This window comes from Bombina bombina, chromosome 10, assembly GCF_027579735.1.
Source record: "Bombina bombina isolate aBomBom1 chromosome 10, aBomBom1.pri, whole genome shotgun sequence".
NCBI classification, from domain to species: Eukaryota; Metazoa; Chordata; class Amphibia; order Anura; family Bombinatoridae; genus Bombina; species Bombina bombina.
The window spans coordinates 110,522,742-110,542,220 of NC_069508.1; the positions used below are offsets into that span (position 1 = coordinate 110,522,742).

The window sequence follows — 19,479 nt, forward strand, 5'->3', positions numbered from 1 at the left end:
GCAAGTGCTACCCAGTGTGCTGATCCAAAAATGGGCCGGCTCCAAAGTTTACATTCCTATTATCAGGAGTCAGCATCAGTGATCTTAATTGTTCCAGCCTGGCCCTGCAGGCCATGTTATGATGATCTAGTGCCGATGTCCTCATCTCTTCCATGGATTCTTCCTTTAAAACAAGACCTATTGTTGCAAGGTCCCCTTTTCCATCAGGATTATTAATCTTGAAATTTAATGACGTGGAGGTTGAACGCCTAGTTTTGAGACATAGAAGTTTCTCAGATTCCATCATTGAAACTAATACAAGCTATAAAGCCTATGACACAAAATTTGGAAGGCCTATTTCTCTTGTAAGGTGTATCCAGTCCACGGATTATCCATTACTTGTGGGATATTCTCCTTCCCAACAGGAAGTTGCAAGAAGATCACCCACAGCAGAGCTGCTATATAGCTCCTCCCCTAACTGCCATATTCAGTCATTCTCTTGCAACTCTCAACAAGCATGGAGGTAGTAAGAGGAAAGTGGTGAAATGTAGCTGTTATATTGCTTCAATCAAAAGTTTGTTGTTTTTAAATGTTACCGGAGTTGTACTATTTTGTCCCAGGCAGAAAAATAGAAGAATCTTTCTATGATCTTAGCAGGTTGTAACTAAGATCCATTGCTGTTCTCACACATGACTGAAGAGAGAGATAACTTCAGCAGGGGAATGGCGTGCAGGTTATCCTGCTATGAGGTATGTGCAGTTAAGATTTTTTCTAGAAGATGTGAATGCTAGAAAATGCTGCTGATACCAAATTTATGTAAGGTAAGCCTGAATACAGTGATTTAATAGCGACTGGTATCATGCTTACTTTCTGAGGTAATACTCTTATATTTACAATATAAAACATTTTCTGGCATGTTTAAACGTTTTTATATATGCTTTGGTGATAAAACTTTATTGGGGCCTAGTTTTTTTCCACATGGCTGGCTTAAATTTGCCTAGAAACAGTTTCCTGAGGCTTTCCACTGTGTTACTATGAGTGAGAGGGGCCTAATTTAGCGCTTTTTTTGCGCAGTACCTTTTACAGACTGAGACATCCAGCTTCCTCCAGGAGTCCCCTGAATGCTATAGGACATCTCTAAAGGGTTCTTAGGCTTTCCAAAATCGTTTGTTGGGGAAGGTAGGCCCACAGCAAGGCTGTGACAGTTTGGTTTGACTGTTAAAAAAACGTCTATCGTTTTTTTGATCCGTTTTTTGAACTAAGGGGTTAATCATCCATTTGCAAGTGGGTGCAATGCTCTGTTAGCCTATTATACACACTGTAAAAATTTCGTTTGATTTACTGCCTTTTTTCACTGTTTTTCAAATTCTGACAAAATGTGTTTCTCTTAAAGGCACAGTACCGTTTCTTATATTTGCTTGTTAACTTGATTTAAAGTGTTTTCCAAGCTTGCTAGTCTGTACAAACATGTCTGACATAGCGGAAACTCCTTGTTCATTATGTTTAAAAGCCATTGTGGAACCCCCTCTTAGAATGTGTACCAAATGTACTGATTTCACTTTAAGCAATAAAGATCATATTCTGTCTTTAAAAAAATTTATCACCAGAGCAATCTGACGAGGGGGAAGTTATGCCGACTAACTCTCCCCACGTGTCAGATCCTTTGACTCCCGCTAAAGGGAGTCACGCTCAAATGGCGCCAAGTACATCTAGGGCGCCCATAGCGTTTACTTTACAAGACATGGCGGCAGTCATGGATAATACACTGTCAGCGGTATTAGCCAGACTACCTGAATTTAGAGGAAAGCGAGATAGCTCTGGGGTTAGACGAAATACAGAGCATACTGACGCTTTAAGAACCATGTCTGATACTGCCTCACAATATGCAGAAGCTGAAGGAGAGCTTCTTTCTGTGGGTGATGTTTCTGACTCAGGGAAGATGATGCAACCTGATTCTGATGTCTCTACATTTAAAATTAAGCTTGAACATCTCCGCATGTTACTCAGGGAGGTTTTAGCTGCTCTGAATGACTGTGATACAATTGCAGTGCCAGAGAAATTGTGTAGACTGGATAAATTCTATGCAGTGCCGGTGTGCACTGATGTTTTTCCAATACCTAAAAGGTTTACAGAAATTATTAATAAGGAATGGGATAGACCAGGTGTGCCGTTCTCTCCCCCTCCTATTTTTAGAAAAATGTTTCCAATAGACGCCACCACACGGGACTTAGGGCAGACAGTTCCTAAGGTGGAGGGAGCAGTTTCTACTCTAGCAAAGCGTACTACTATCCCTGTCGAGGACAGTTGTGCTTTCTTAGATCCAATGGATAAAAAGTTAGAGGGTTACCTTAAGAAAATGTTTATTCAACAAGGTTTTATCCTACAGCCCCTTGCATGCATTGCTCCTGTCACTGCTGCTGCAGCATTCTGGTTTGAGTCTCTGGAAGAGGCTTTACAGGTAGCAACTCCATTGGATGACATACTTGACAAGCTTAGAGCACTTTAGCCAATTCTTTTGTTTCTGATGCCATTGTTCATTTGACTAAACTAACGGCTAAGAATTCTGGTTTTGCTATCCATGCGCGCAGAGCGCTATGGCTTAAATCATGGTCAGCTGACGTTACTTCAAAGTCTAAGCTGCTTAACATTCCCTTCAAGGGGCAGACCCTATTTGGGCCTGGTTTGAAGGAGATTATTGCTGATATCACTGGAGGAAAAGGTCATGCCTTTCCTCAGGATAGGTCCAAATCAAGGGCCAAACAGTCTAATTTTCGTGCCTTTCGAAACTTCAAGGCAAGTGCGGCATCAACTTCCTCTAATGCAAAACATATCAGTGGCCCCTTATTTAGACGACATCCTGATTCAGGCGTCAAACTTCCAAGTTGCCAAGTCTCATACGGACATACTGTTGGCATTTCTGAGGTCGCATGGGTGGAAGGTGAATGAGGAAAAGTGTTCTCTATCCCCCCTCACAAGAGTTTCCTTCCTAGGGACTCCGATTCTGTAGAAATGAAAATTTACCTGACGGAGCCCAGGTTATCAAAACTTCTAAATTCCTGCCGTGTTCTTTATTCCATTCCTCGCCCTTCGGTGGCCCAGTGCATGGAAGTAATCGGCTTAATGGTAGCGGCAGTGGACATCTCAGACCGCTGCAACTCTGCATGCTCAGTCAGTGGAATGGGGATTACACAGATTTGTCCCCTATACTAAATCTGGATCAAGAGACCAGGGATTCTCTTCTCTGGTGGCTATCTCGGGTCAATCTGTCCAAAGGTATGACCTTTCGCAGGCCAGATTGGACAATTGTTACGACAGGTGCCAGCCTTCTAAGTTGGGGTGCAGTCTGGAACTCCCTGAAGGCTCAGGGATCGTGGACTCAGGAGGAGACACTCCTTCCAATAAACATTCTGGAACTAAGAGCGATATTCAATGCTCTTCAGGCTTGGCCTCAGCTAGCGACAATGAGGTTCATCAGATTTCAGTCGGACAACATCACGACTGTGGCTTACATCAACCATCAAGGGGGAACAAGGAGTTCCCTAGCGATGTTAGAAGTCTCAAAGATAATTCGCTGGGCGGAGATTCACTCTTGCCATCTATCAGCTATCCATATCCCAGGTGTAGAGAACTGGGAGGCGGATTTTCTAAGTCGACAGACTTTTCATCCGGGGGAGTGGGAACTCCATCCGGAGCTGTTTGCACAATTGGTTCATCGTTTGGGCAAACCAGAACTGGATCTCATGGCGTCTCGCCAGAACGCCAAGCTTCCTTGTTACGGATCCAGGTCCAGGGACCCTAAGGCAACGCTGATAGATGCTCTAGCAGCGCCTTGGTCCTTCAACCTGGCTTATGTGTTTCCACCGTTTTGTTTCCTCTGCTCCCTCGTCTGATTGCCAAAATCAAGCAGGAGAGAGCATCAGTGATCTTGATAGCGCCTGCATGGCCACGCAGGACTTGGTATGCAGATCTGGTGGACATGTCATCCTTTCTACTTCAAGGTCCTTTCAACCATCCAAATCTAATTTCTCTGAGGCTGACTGCCTGGAGATTGAACGCTTGATTTTATCAAAGCATGGTTTCTCCGAGTCAGTCATTGATCCCTTAATTCAGGCACGAAAGCCTGTCACCAGGAAAATCTATCATAAGATATGGCGTAAATATCTTTATTGGTGTGAATCTAAGGGCTACTCATGGAGTAAGGTCAGGATTCCCAGTATATTATCTTTTCTCCAAGAAGGATTGGAGAAAGGATTGTCAGCTAGTTCCTTAAAGGGACAGATTTCTGCACTATCTATTCTTCTGCACAAGCGTCTGGCGGATGTCCCAGACATTCAGGCATTTTGTCAGGCTTTAGTTAGAATCAAGCCTGTGTTTAAACCTGTTGCTCCACCTTGGAGCTTAAATTTGGTTCTTAAAGTTCTTCAGGGGGTTCCGTTTGAACCTCTTCATTCCATAGATATCAAACTTTTATCTTGGAAAGTTCTTTTTTTGGTAGCTATTTCCTCGGCTCGTAGAGTTTCCGAGTTATCTGCCTTACAATGTGATTCTCCTTATCTGATCTTCCATGCAGATAAGGTAGTTCTGCGTACCAAACCTGGGTTTTTACCTAAGGTGGTAGCTAATAAGAACATCAATCAAGAGATTGTTGTTCCGTCTTTGTGTCCTAATCCTTCTTCGAAGAAGGAACGTCTATTACACAATCTGGACGTGGTTCGTGCTTTAAAGTTTTACTTAATAGCTACTAAAGATTTTCGTCAAACATCTGCTTTGTTTGTTGTCTACTCTGGACAGAGGAGAGGTCAAAAGGCTTTGGCAACCTCTCTTTCTTTTTGGCTAAGAAGCATAATCCGCTTAGCCTATGAGACTGCTGGCCAGCAGCCTCCAGAAAGGATTACAGCTCATTCTACTAGAGCTGTGGCTTCCTCATGGGCCTTTAAAAATGAGGCATCTGTTGAACAGATTTGCAAGGCAAAGTTCTACAAATTTGATACTTTTGCTTCTTCGGTGGCTTTTTTTGGGAGACAGGTTTTACAGGCAGTGGTACCTTCCGTTTAAGTACCTGCCTTGTCCCTCCCTTCATCCATGTACTTTAGCTTTGGTATTGTTATCCCACAAGTAATGGATGATCCGTGGACTGGATACACCTTACAAGAGAAAACATAATTTTATGCTTACCTGATAAATTTATTTCTCTTGTGGTGTATCCAGTCCACGGCCCGCCCTGTCATTTTAAGGCAGGTATTTTTTAATTTTAAACTACAGTCACCACTGCACCCTATGGTTTCTCCTTTCTCTGCTTGTTTTCGGTCGAATGACTGGATATGGCAGTTAGGGGAGGAGCTATATAGCAGCTCTGCTGTGGGTGATCCTCTTGCAACTTCCTGTTGGGAATGAGAATATCCCACAAGTAATGGATGATCCGTGGACTGGATACACCACAAGATAAATAAATTTATCAGGTAAGCATAAATTATGTTTTTGAGTGGTGCTCTTCCAAATTATTTGCTTGGTATTCCTTTAGGATTCCTAGAATCCTTCAATTTTTACAGGATGGACTTGACAAGGGTTTGTCCACTAGTTTCCTAAAGGTCAGATATATGCTTTTATCTCTCTTTCATAGGAAGTTAGCTAAACTTTCTGATGTTCAGACTTTTGTCCAGGTTTTAGTTGAATTAGGCCAGTTTTAAAACCTTTTTCTTCTGTTATGTGTGATCAGTCCACGGGTCATCATTACTTCTGGGATATAACTCCTCCCCAACAGGAAATGCAAGAGGATTCACCCAGCAGAGCTGCATATAGCTCCTCCCCTCTACGTCAGTCCCAGTCATTCTCTTGCACCCAACGACTAGATAGGATGTGTGAGAGGACTATGGTGATTATACTTAGTTTTTATGACTTCAATCAAAAGTTTGTTATTTTACAATAGCACCGGAGCGTGTTATTACTTCTCTGGCAGAGTTTGAGGAAGAATCTGCCAGAGTTTTTTACTATGATTTTAACCGGAGTAGTTAAGATCATATTGCTGTTCTCGGCCATCTGAGGGAGGTAAAGGCTTCAGATCAGGGGACAGCGGGCAGATGAATCTGCATTGAGGTATGTAGCAGTTTTTATTTTCTGAATGGAATTGATGAGAAAATCCTGCCATACCGTTAAAATGACATGTATGTATACACTTCAGTATTCTGGGGATGGTATTTCACCGGAACTACTCTGCTAAAGGTCACTAATACTTTTAATAACTATTTATCATGTTAAACGTTTTTGCTGGAATGTAGAATCGTTTACATTGCTGAGGTACTGTGTGAATAGATATTTGGGCATTATTTTCCACTTGGCAGTTTTTTGCTTGTAATTGTGACAGTTTCGTTTCTCTTCACTGCTGTGTGGGAGAGGGAGGGGCCGTTTTTGGCGCTCTTTACTACGCATCAAAAAATTCCAGTCAGTCACTTTTATTTTTCCTGCATGATCCGGTTCATCTCTGACAGATCTCAGGGGTCTTCAAACTTCTTTGAAGGGAGGTAACTTCTCTCAGCAGAGCTGTGAGAATTCTTATAGTGACTGTGCATAAAAACGTTGCTTTGTACTTTTTATGTCAAATTTAATTATTGTTATTTTACTAATGGGAACAAACCTTTGCTAAGAGTTGTGTTGTTTTAAAGTTTGATGCTATAACTGTTTTTCAGTTCATTATTTCAACTGTTATTTAATCGTTTAGTACCTCTTTGAGGCACAGTATTTTTTTGCTAAAAAAGATTATAACCAAGTTGTAAGTTTTTTGCTAGTGTGTTAAACATGTCTGACTCAGAGGAAGATATCTGTGTCATTTGTTCCAATGCCAAGGTGGAGCCCAATAGAAATTTATGTACTAACTGTATTGATGCTACTTTAAATAAAAGTCAATCTGTACAATGTGAACAAATTTCACCAAACAGCGAGGGGAGAGTTATGCCGACTAACTCGCCTCACGCGGCAGTACCTGCATCTCCCGCCCGGGAGGTGCGTGATATTATGGCGCCTAGTACATCTGGGCGGCCATTACAGATAACATTACAAGATATGGCTACTGTTATGACTGAAGTTTTGTCTAAATTACCAGAACTAAGAGGCAAGCGTGATCACTCTGGGGTGAGAACAGAGTGCGCTGACAATGCTAGGGCCATGTCTGATACTGCGTCACAGCTCGCAGAGCATGAGGACGGAGAGCTTCATTCTGTGGGTGACGGTTCTGATCCAAACAAATTGGACTCAGATATTTCAAATTTTAAATTTAAATTGGAGAACCTCCGTGTATTACTAGGGGAGGTCTTAGCAGCTCTTAACGATTGTAACACCGTTGCAATACCAGAGAAACTGTGTAGGTTGGATAAATACTTTGCGGTACCGGCGAGTACTGACGTTTTTCCTATACCTAAGAGACTAACTGAAATTGTTACTAAGGAGTGGGATAGACCCGGTGTGCCGTTCTCACCCCCTCCAATATTTAGAAAGATGTTCCCAATAGACGCCACCACTAGGGACTTATGGCAGACGGTCCCCAAGGTGGAGGGAGCAGTTTCTACTTTAGCTAAGCGTACCACTATCCCGGTGGAGGATAGCTGTGCTTTTTCAGATCCAATGGATAAAAAGTTAGAGGGTTACCTTAAGAAAATGTTTGTTCAACAAGGTTTTATATTACAACCCCTTGCATGTATCGCGCCGATTACGGCTGCGGCAGCATTTTGGATTGAGTCGCTGGAAGAGAACCTTAGTTCATCTACGCTAGACGACATTACGGACAGGCTTAGAGTCCTTAAACTAGCTAATTCTTTCATTTCGGAGGCCGTAGTACATTTAACTAAACTCACGGCTAAGAACTCAGGATTCGCCATACAGGCACGTAGGGCGCTGTGGCTAAAATCCTGGTCAGCTGATGTGACTTCTAAGTCCAAATTACTTAATATACCTTTCAAGGGGCAGTCTTTATTTGGGCCCGGTTTGAAAGAAATTATCGCTGACATTACAGGTGGTAAGGGCCACGCCCTACCTCAAGACAAAGCCAAAGCTAAGGCTAGACAGTCTAATTTTCGTCCCTTTCGGAATTTCAAAACAGGAGCAGCATCAACCTCCACTGCACCAAAACAGGAAGGAGCTGTTGCTCGTTACAGGCAAGGCTGGAAGCCTAACCAGTCCTGGAACAAGAGCAAGCAGGCCAGGAAACCTGCTGCTGCCCCAAAGACAGCATGAACCGAGAGCCCCCGATCCGGGACCGGATCTAGTGGGGGGCAGACTCTCTCTCTTTGCCCAGGCCTGGGCAAGAGATGTTCAGGATCCCTGGGCTCTAGAGATCATATCTCAGGGATACCTTCTAGACTTCAAATTATCTCCCCCAAGAGGGAGATTTCATCTGTCAAGGTTGTCAACAAACCAGATAAAGAAAGAAGCGTTTCTACGCTGCGTACAAGATCTGTTATTAATGGGAGTGATCCATCCGGTTCCACGGTCGGAACAAGGACAAGGGTTCTACTCAAACCTGTTTGTGGTTCCCAAAAAAGAGGGAACTTTCAGGCCAATCTTAGATTTAAAGATTCTAAACAAATTCCTAAGAGTTCCATCGTTCAAAATGGAAACTATTCGGACAATCTTACCCATGATCCAAGAGGGTCAGTACATGACCACAGTGGATTTAAAGGATGCTTACCTTCACATACCGATCCACAAAGATCATCACCGGTACCTAAGGTTTGCCTTCTTAGACAGGCACTACCAGTTTGTAGCTCTTCCATTCGGACTGGCTACGGCTCCAAGAATCTTCACAAAGGTTCTGGGTGCCCTTCTAGCGGTACTAAGACCGCGAGGGATTTCGGTAGCTCCGTACCTAGACGACATTCTAATACAAGCTTCAAGCTTTCAAACTGCCAAGTCTCATACAGAGTTAGTTCTGGCATTTCTAAGGTCGCATGGATGGAAGGTGAACGAAAAGAAGAGTTCTCTTTTTCCTCTCACAAGAGTTCCATTCTTGGGGACTCTTATAGATTCTGTAGAAATGAAGATTTACCTGACAGAAGACAGGTTAACAAAGCTTCAAAATGCATGCCGCGTCCTTCATTCCATTCAACACCCGTCAGTAGCTCAATGCATGGAGGTGATCGGCTTAATGGTAGCGGCAATGGACATAGTACCTTTTGCACGTCTACACCTCAGACCGCTGCAATTATGCATGCTAAGTCAGTGGAATGGGGATTACTCAGATTTGTCCCCTACTCTGAATCTGAATCAAGAGACCAGAAATTCTCTTCTATGGTGGCTTCATCGGCCACACCTGTCCAGGGGGATGCCATTCAGCAGGCCAGACTGGACAATTGTAACAACAGACGCCAGCCTACTAGGTTGGGGCGCTGTCTGGAATTCTCTGAAGGCTCAGGGACTATGGAATCAGGAGGAGAGTCTCCTTCCAATAAACATTCTGGAATTGAGAGCAGTTCTCAATGCCCTTCTGGCTTGGCCCCAGTTAACAACTCGGGGGTTCATCAGGTTTCAGTCGGACAACATCACGACTGTAGCTTACATCAACCATCAGGGAGGGACAAGAAGCTCCCTAGCAATGATGGAAGTATCAAAGATAATTCGCTGGGCAGAGTCTCACTCTTGCCACCTGTCAGCAATCCACATCCCGGGAGTGGAGAACTGGGAGGCGGATTTCTTGAGTCGCCAGACTTTTCATCCGGGGGAGTGGGAACTTCATCCGGAGATCTTTGCCCAAATACTTCGACGTTGGGGCAAACCAGAGATAGATCTCATGGCGTCTCGCCAGAACGCCAAACTTCATCGCTACGGGTCCAGATCCAGGGATCCGGGAGCAGTTCTGATAGATGCTTTGACAGCACCTTGGAACTTCAGGATGGCTTATGTGTTTCCACCCTTCCCGCTGCTTCCTCGATTGATTGCCAAAATCAAACAGGAGAGAGCATCAGTAATTCTAATAGCACCTGCATGGCCACGCAGGACTTGGTATGCAGATCTGGTGGACATGTCATCCTGTCCGCCTTGGTCTCTACCTCTAAGACAGGACCTTCTGATACAGGGTCCATTCAAACATCAAAATCTAACTTCTCTGAAGCTGACTGCTTGGAAATTGAACGCTTGATTTTATCAAAACGTGGTTTTTCTGAGTCGGTTATTGATACCCTGATTCAGGCTAGGAAGCCTGTTACCAGAAGGATTTACCATAAAATATGGCGGAAATACCTATACTGGTGCGAATCCAAAGGTTACTCCTGGAGTAAGGTTAGGATCGCTAGGATATTGTCCTTTCTACAAGAAGGTTTAGAAAAGGGTTTATCAGCTAGTTCATTAAAGGGACAGATTTCAGCTCTGTCCATCTTGTTACACAGACGTCTGTCAGAAAATCCAGACGTCCAGTCCTTTTGTCAGGCTTTAGCTAGGATCAAGCCTGTATTTAAAGCTGTTGCTCCACCATGGAGTTTAAACTTAGTTCTTAACGTTTTACAGGGTGTTCCGTTTGAACCCCTTCATTCCATTGATATAAAAATGTTATCTTGGAAAGTTCTGTTTTTAATGGCTATTTCCTCGGCTCGAAGAGTCTCTGAGTTATCAGCCTTACATTGTGATTCCCCTTATCTGATTTTTCACTCAGACAAGGTAGTTCTGCGTACTAAACCTGGGTTCTTACCTAAGGTAGTCACTAACAGGAACATCAATCAAGAGATTGTTGTACCATCCTTGTGTCCAAATCCTTCTTCAAAGAAGGAACGTCTTCTACACAATCTGGATGTAGTTCGTGCCCTCAAGTTCTACTTGCAGGCAACTAAAGATTTTCGCCAAACTTCTTCCTTGTTTGTCGTTTACTCTGGACAGAGGAGAGGTCAAAAAGCTTCTGCTACCTCTCTCTCTTTTTGGCTTCGTAGCATAATACGTTTAGCCTATGAGACTGCTGGGCAGCAGCCTCCTGAAAGAATTACAGCTCACTCCACTAGAGCTGTGGCTTCCACTTGGGCCTTTAAGAATGAGGCCTCTGTTGAACAGATTTGCAAGGCTGCAACTTGGTCTTCGCTTCATACTTTTTCCAAATTTTACAAATTTGACACTTTTGCTTCTTCGGAGGCTATTTTTGGGAGAAAGGTTCTTCAGGCAGTGGTTCCTTCTATATAATGAGCCTGCCTATCCCTCCCGTCATCCGTGTACTTTTGCTTTGGTATTGGTATCCCAGAAGTAATGATGACCCGTGGACTGATCACACATAACAGAAGAAAACATAATTTATGCTTACCTGATAAATTCCTTTCTTCTGTTGTGTGATCAGTCCACGGCCCGCCCTGTTTTAAGGCAGGTAGATATCTTTTAAATTATACTCCAGTCACCACTTCACCCTTGGTTACTCCTTTCTCGTTGATTCTTGGTCGAATGACTGGGACTGACGTAGAGGGGAGGAGCTATATGCAGCTCTGCTGGGTGAATCCTCTTGCATTTCCTGTTGGGGAGGAGTTATATCCCAGAAGTAATGATGACCCGTGGACTGATCACACAACAGAAGAAAGGAATTTATCAGGTAAGCATAAATTATGTTTTCTCCACCCTGAAATTTGAATCTAGTTTTTTCCGTATGACAAGGTTCTCCTTTTTAACTAATACTTTCCATTGACCTCATTCTGCTGACTAGGAAAGTACTTTTTACGTTAGCAATCTCCTACAAGGAGAGTTTCTGAATTGTCAGCACTGTCTTGTAATTCTCCATTTTTAATTGTTCAAAAGGATAAGACTGTACTTTAACAAATGATATCCTGCCTAAGGTAGTTTCTATGGAAAATAGCAATCAAGAAATTGTTATACCTTCATTGTGTCTTGATCTTTCTAGCTCTAAGGAGCAACTGTTACAATAAAGGAAAAAACTACTAAGGTAGCATTGGCTTAAACAAGTAATTCACAAGGCTTATTTGGTGACGGAAGAGTCTCCTCCTAAACATATAACAACTTTTTCTACAAGAGCAGTTCTAAAACCCTGGGCTTTTAAAAATGATGCATCTTTGGAGCAGACTTGCAAAGCTGTCACATGGTCTTCTCTGCATACATTTTTCAGAATATTATAATTTTGCTATTTTTGCAAGCAGATTTTGGCAGGAAAGTCCTATAGGCTGTGGTGTCGGCTAAATAGTAACTGCCAGAAAATTGTGTCCCACCCTTTCTGTAACATAGACCATCTACTTGGGTATTAATCCCATGTTATGGAGGACTGTGGACCATCATTTTACAAAATTTCGGAATGATGGTCCACAGGCCCCACCTGTTTAAATTTTTTGGGCGACAGTTTGAATGACACCACTACAGACCCTGCTTTGTCTTTCCTACCTTTTATGTTTCCTATTCTCTACTCGACTATACGTTCAACTAAGAGAGAAAAGGGATGTGGGAGGGATTTTGAGCTCTGATATAGGCTTAACCTCCTCCTAGTGGCTGAAAATATATCCCATATGTTATGGAGGACCTTCATCTTTCCGTAAGAAAATAATTTATCAGGTAAGCCAATTTTGTTTTTCATCTTAAAGGTGGCTTCTTCACTAAACACTAGAGAACACTGAGCGGGCAGCGGCATCTAGACACAATAAGTCTGGCTTTGTTTCCGTACCTCTTTGCAACATAACAAGCAGCATTTCCCTAATGGCCTTGGAAGAGAATGCCTAGGGGGAGATCTGCTTCCAGACTTGAGAGGAAGCTAAATATTTCTGTTAGGCAATAATACTGTACAGTCTGCTATGACTTGGTACTTGTTCTAGCCTTATTTGTGCTTCTTTGTAGCCCTGAGCCCAGATTGACTGTTGTGTACACTCTATAACCCTGTAGTGAATGATAAAATGTGTACTCTGTATTTGACACATTTTATAGCAGATATTTTGCACAAGCATCGCAACATGCTTTTGTGGATTGTTGTTTAACCTTCAACCATTGTGCATTTAGAAGATACTGAATCTGATTATACAGTGGTCTCTATCCCTGTTGTGTGTGATCCATCAGCTATTTCACACTTTTTATAGGCTGTATTAAAGAAACTCTGGGTTTAGATTTGAAAGTCGGGTATCGGGTCAGAATGGTTTAGGAAAAATCCCTGCTAACATTATGTATTATACTGTAAACATAGTATATAGAACATCTGTGCCTTTCCTATAGTTTTAAAAGGGATTAGAGGAAGTTGCCATTTTTCCTTTCCCTTATGAGGAGGATATGAGCCACGATACACGTTTTGTCAATGCATTGTACGTGTTTTCATATGATTGTGTGTGTATTTGCTTTTTATCAATTAAAAAACTGACATGCGTTAATTACAATATTCAAGTTTATAAATAAGCATATTAGAATCCTTGTTCATTGTGTTTTTTTTTTTTTTTCTTATAGAACTTTTTGACATAATAAAATAACGATAAATGATTATTTACAGATATTTTTGTTTCTGTTACACAGCTATAAATGTATCCACCAAAGTCTGGAGGACAATAACCGCTGCCCTAAATGTAATTATGTGGTAGACAACATTGATCATCTCTACCCCAATTTTTTAGGTGAGTTTTTGAGTGGATGTTAATTGTCGAATCTGTTATTAGCCATGCAGGGCAACTAACATCTGGAAAAAACACTTCCACGTGTCACACCATTAATACTGTGATAAAGTTGTCTGGAAAATGATGAATTTTATCTAGAAAATATTGTAATTGTGTCACACTTGACCAACACAAAATAATAGTATCTAAATTAAAGGGATATGAAATCCTAAAATTTTCCCCTTAAGGACCAGCAACATATTCTGTACGCCGCTAGTCTTTCTGTGGGGATTGCGCCGTTTCCCATTTCTATGGGGATTGCACTATTTCCAGGGCTATGCTAAACCAAGAAAACACTTAACGACCAATTTAATATTATCAAATTTGCTTAGTTCCAGTGATATTCTGTGTTGAAGAGATACCTAGGTAGGCATTTGGAGCACTACATGGCAGGAAATGGTACTGCCATCTAGTGCGCTTGCAAATAGCACGGAACTGCTGCCATATAGCCTGCTCCTAAGCATACTTCCCTGCTTTATTAGAAAAGATACCAAGAGAAAAAATAAAAATTGATAATAGAAGTAAATTAGAAAGTTGATTAAAGTCGTATTCTCTGTCTGAAGACATATTTTAGGTTTCATATTCCTTTAATTAGTGCTATTGTGTCAAGTATACATAGCATTGCTACAGAGAATATGCTTGTTTATAAACATTTCAGTATAGGTTCCACTTTCTACAGGAAAAATCATCTATTTCAAATGATGAAATAAAGGTAAATTAGCGGTTTGCAAATAAATACAATCAGGCAGGTAAAATGTACCATTTGAAGCATGTTAAAGGGTAAAGAGTACAATGACCCTTTCAAATTCTGAGAAGTTGAAGTGCTTAGCTCTGTACAAAAATATTGTAATGGTATTTACAGTCCATCTAACTGTTTCCCGTGGAGGAGAGAAAAATAAAACCTGAAAATTGTGAAAATTAAACATAGTACTTACAGTATCTTGTATCAAATGTATTACTCTTAAAACTTTTCTAGCTATTGTCCACAACCTGCTGAGTGTCGGCGTCAGGGGCATCAACCTAGCATCTGTTTCATTCATAAATGTGGTGGAGAGATATGCACCTGTTTATAGTGTGTATTTCTCTTGTTAAGTGTATCCAGTCCACGGATCATCCATTACTTATGGGATATATTCTCCTTCCCAACAGGAAGCTGCAAGAGTCCACCCACAGCAAAGCTGCTATATAGCTCCTCCCCTAACTGCCATTACCAGTCATTCTCTTGCAAGTCTCAACATAGATAGGAGGTCGTGAGAGTCTGTGGTTTTTTATACTTAGTTTATTTCTTCAATCAAAAGTTTGTTATTTTTAAATGGCACCGGAGTGTGCTGTTTATCTCAGGCAGTATTTGGAAGAAGAATCTGCCTGCGTTTTTTCTATGATCTTAGCAGACGTAACTAAGATCCAGTTGCTGTTCTCACACATTCTGAGGAGTAAGGTACTTCAGAGGGGGAATGGCGTGCAGGTTTTCCTGCAAATAAGGTATGTGCAGTAAAATATTTTTCTAAGGAATGGAATTGACTAAGAAAATACTGCTGATACCGAAGTAATGTAAGTACAGCCTTTAAATGCAGTGAAAGCGACTGGTACCAGGCTGATTGATAGAGATATATGCTAAGGTATGTGCAGTAATATATTTTTCTAAGGAATGGAATTGACTAAGAAAATACTGCTGATACCGAAGTAATGTAAGTAAAGCCTTAAATGCAGTGATAGCGACTGGATCAGGCTTATTAATAGACATACATACTCTTATAAGAATGTGTTTTAAAACGTTTGCTGGCATGTTTAATCGTTTTTTAACATATGTTTGGTGATAAAACTTATTGGGGCCTAATTTTTCCACATGGCTGGCTTAAATTTTGCATAGAAACAGTTATAGGGAAGGTAATCCACAGCTCAGCTGTGGCAGTTTTGTTGTGTCTGTTTAAAAAAATGTCGTTTTTTTTTTTTTTTTATATCTGTTTTTTGCATTAAGGGGTTAATCATCCATTTGCAAGTGGGTGCAATGCTCTGTTAACTTATTACATGTACTGTAAAAATTTCGTTTGATTTACTGCCTTTTTTCACTGTTTTTCAAATTTTGACAAAATTTGTTTCTCTTAAAGGCACAGTAACGTTTGTTATATTTGCTTGTTAACTTGATTTAAAGTGTTTTCCAAGCTTACTAGTCTCTTTATTAGTTCTAACATGTCTAACATAAAGGAGGCTCTGTGTTTATTATGTTTAAAGCCATGGTGGAACCCCATTTTAGAATGTGTACCAGATGTACTGATTTCATGTTAAACAATAAAGATCATTTTTTGTATTTAAAAACATTATCACCAGAGGATTCTGTCGAGGGGGAAGTTATGCCGACTAACTCTCCCCACGTGTCAGACCCTTTGACTCCCGCTTTAGGGACTCACGCTCAAATGGCGCCAAGTACATCAAGGGCACCCATAGCGTTTATTTTCCCAGAGGATTCTGTCGAGGGGGAAGTTATGCCGACTAACTCTCCCCACGTGTCAGACCCTTTGACTCCCGCTCCAGGGACTCACGCTCAAATGGCGCCAAGTATATCAATGGCGCCCATAGCGTTTATTTCTTCTGTTAAGTGTGATCAGTCCACGGGTCATCATTACTTCTGGGATATTACTCCTCCCCAACAGGAAGTGCAAGAGGATTCACCCAGCAGAGCTGCATATAGCTCCTCCCCTCTACGTCACTCCCAGTCATTCTCTTGCACCCAACGACTAGATAGGATGTGTGAGAGGACTATGGTGATTATACTTAGTTTTATATCTTCAATCAAAAGTTTGTTATTTTAAAATAGCACCGGAGTGTGTTATTACCTCTCTGGCAGAGTTTGAAGAAGAATCTACCAGAGTTTTGCTATGATTTTAGCCGGAGTAGTTAAGATCATATTGCTGTTCTCGGCCATCTGAGGAGTGAGGTAAACTTCAGATCAGGGGACAGCGGGCAGATGAATCTGCATAGAGGTATGTAGCAGTTTTTATTTTCTGACAATGGAATTGATGAGAAAATCCTGCCATACCGATATAATGTCATGTATGTATACTTTACACTTCAGTATTCTGGGGAATGGTACTTCACTAGAATTACACTGTAAGAAATACATAAAGCTGTTTAATAACTAGAGATTATGTTTAACGTTTTTGCTGGAATGTAAAATCGTTTTCATTTGCTGAGGTACTGTGTGAATAAATGTTTGGGCACTATTTTTCCACTTGGCAGTTGCTTAATCTGTTTTTCTGACAGTTTCTGTTCTCCCTCACTGCTGTGTGTGAGGGGGAGGGGCCGTTTTTTGGCGCTTTTACTATGCATCAAATATTTCAGTCAGCAACTCATTGTATTCCCTGCATGATCCGGTTCATCTCTACAGAGCTCAGGGGTCTTCAAAACTTATTTTGAGGGAGGTAATTTCTCTCAGCAGAGCTGTGAGAATTATAGTTTGCCTGAGATAAAAAACGTTTATTCTGTAATTTGTTTCCTGCTTTCAGAATTTATCTTTGCTAATGGGATTAAACCTTTGCTAAAGTTGTGTTGTTTACAAGGATTGAGGCTATAACTGTTTCAATTTATTAATTTTCAACTGTCATAGATCTTCTGTGCTTCTTAAAGGCACAGTACGTTTTAATATTATTCTAATTGAATTGTATTTCCAAGTTGCAAGTTTATTTGCTAGTGTGTTAAACATGTCTGATTCAGAGGATGATACCTGTGTCATTTGTTGCAATGCCAAAGTGGAGCCCAATAGAAATTTATGTACTAACTGTATTGATGCTACTTTAAATAAAAGTCAATCTGTACAAATTGAACAAATTTCACCAAACAACGAGGGGAGAGTTATGCCGACTAACTCGCCTCACGTGTCAGTACCTACATCTCCCGCTCAGAGGGAGGTGCGTGATATTGTAGCGCCGAGTACATCTGGGCGGCCATTACAAATCACATTACAGGATATGGCTACTGTTATGACTGAGGTTTTGGCTAAATTACCAGAACTAAGAGGTAAGCGTGATCACTCTGGGGTGAGAACAGAGTGCGCTGATAATATTAGGGCCATGTCAGACACTGCGTCACAGGTGGCAGAACATGAGGACGGAGAACTTCATTCTGTGGGTGACGGTTCTGATCCAAACAGACTGGATTCAGATATTTCAAATTTTAAATTTAAACTGGAAAACCTCCGTGTATTACTAGGGGAGGTGTTAGCGGCTCTGAATGATTGTAACACAGTTGCAATACCAGAGAAAATGTGTAGGTTGGATAAATATTTTGCGGTACCGACGAGTACTGAGGTTTTTCCTATACCTAAGAGACTTACTGAAATTGTTACTAAGGAGTGGGATAGACCCGGTGTGCCGTTCTCACCCCCTCCGATATTTAGAAAAATGTTTCCAATAGACGCCACCACAAGGGACTTATGGCAAACGGTCCCTAAGGTGGAGGGAGCAGTTTCTACCTTAGCTAAGCGTACCACTATCCCGGTGGAGGATAGCTGTGCTTTTTCAGATCCAATGGATAAAAAGTTAGAGGGTTACCTTAAGAAAATGTTTGTTCAACAAGGTTTTATATTGCAACCCCTTGCATGCATTGCGCCGATCACGGCTGCAGCGGCATTCTGGATTGAGTCTCTGGAAGAGAACATTGGTTCAGCTACTCTGGACGACATTACGGACAGGCTTAGAGTCCTTAAACTAGCTAATTCATTCATTTCGGAGGCCGTAGTACATCTTACTAAACTTACGGCGAAGAATTCAGGATTCGCCATTCAGGCACGCAGGGCGCTGTGGCTAAAATCCTGGTCAGCTGATGTTACTTCTAAGTCTAAATTGCTTAATATACCTTTCAAAGGGCAGACCTTATTCGGGCCCGGGTTGAAAGAGATTATCGCTGACATTACAGGAGGTAAAGGCCATGCCCTGCCTCAGGACAAAGCCAAAGCCAAGACTAGACAGTCTAATTTTCGTTCCTTTCGTAATTTCAAAGCAGGAGCAGCATCAACTTCCTCTGCACCAAAACAGGAAGGAGCTGTTGCTCGCTACAGACAAGGCTGGAAACCTAACCAGTCCTGGAACAAGGGCAAGCAGACTAGGAAACCTGCGGCTGCCCCTAAAACAGCATGAATTGAGGGCCCCCGATCCGGGATCGGATCTAGTGGGGGGCAGACTTTCTCTCTTCACCCAGGCTTGGGCAAGAGATGTTCAGGATCCCTGGGCGCTAGAGATAATATCTCAGGGATACCTTCTGGACTTCAAATACTCTCCTCCAAGAGAGAGATTTCATCTGTCAAGATTGTCAACAATCCAGACAAAGAAAGAGGCGTTTCTACGCTGCGTACAAGAGCTCTTGTTAATGGGAGTAATCCATCCAGTTCCACGATCGGAACAGGGACAGGGGTTTTACTCAAATCTGTTTGTGGTTCCCAAAAAAGAGGGAACTTTCAGACCAATCCTGGACTTAAAGATCCTAAACAAATTCCTAAGAGTTCCATCGTTCAAGATGGAGACTATTCGGACAATTTTACCTATGATCCAAGAGGGTCAATACATGACCACTGTAGATTTAAAGGATGCTTACCTTCACGTACCGATTCACAAAGATCATTATCGGTACCTAAGGTTTGCCTTCCTAGACAGGCATTACCAGTTTGTGGCTCTTCCATTCGGATTGGCTACAGCTCCAAGAATCTTCACAAAGGTTCTGGGTGCTCTTCTGGCGGTACTAAGACCGCGGGGATTCTCGGTAGCTCCATACCTAGACGACATTCTGATACAAGCTTCAAGCTTTCAAACTGCCAAGTCTCATACAGAGTTAGTGCTGGCATTTCTAAGGTCACATGGATGGAAGGTGAACGAAAAGAAAAGTTCACTCGTTCCACTCACAAGAGTTCCCTTCCTGGGGACTC

The 19,479-nt window shown here is 41.9% G+C and overlaps 1 protein-coding gene across 1 annotated transcript in view; it reads left to right on the plus strand.

The window, feature by feature from the left end:
• Nucleotides 1–19,479, plus strand: part of COP1 (COP1 E3 ubiquitin ligase) — a gene marked incomplete in the record, with an annotated part of 548,256 nt that overhangs the window by 48,143 nt on the left and 480,634 nt on the right. The window contains 1 exon segment of the mRNA XM_053693305.1: nt 13,429–13,526. Coding sequence (XP_053549280.1) covers nt 13,429–13,526 — 98 coding nt within the window.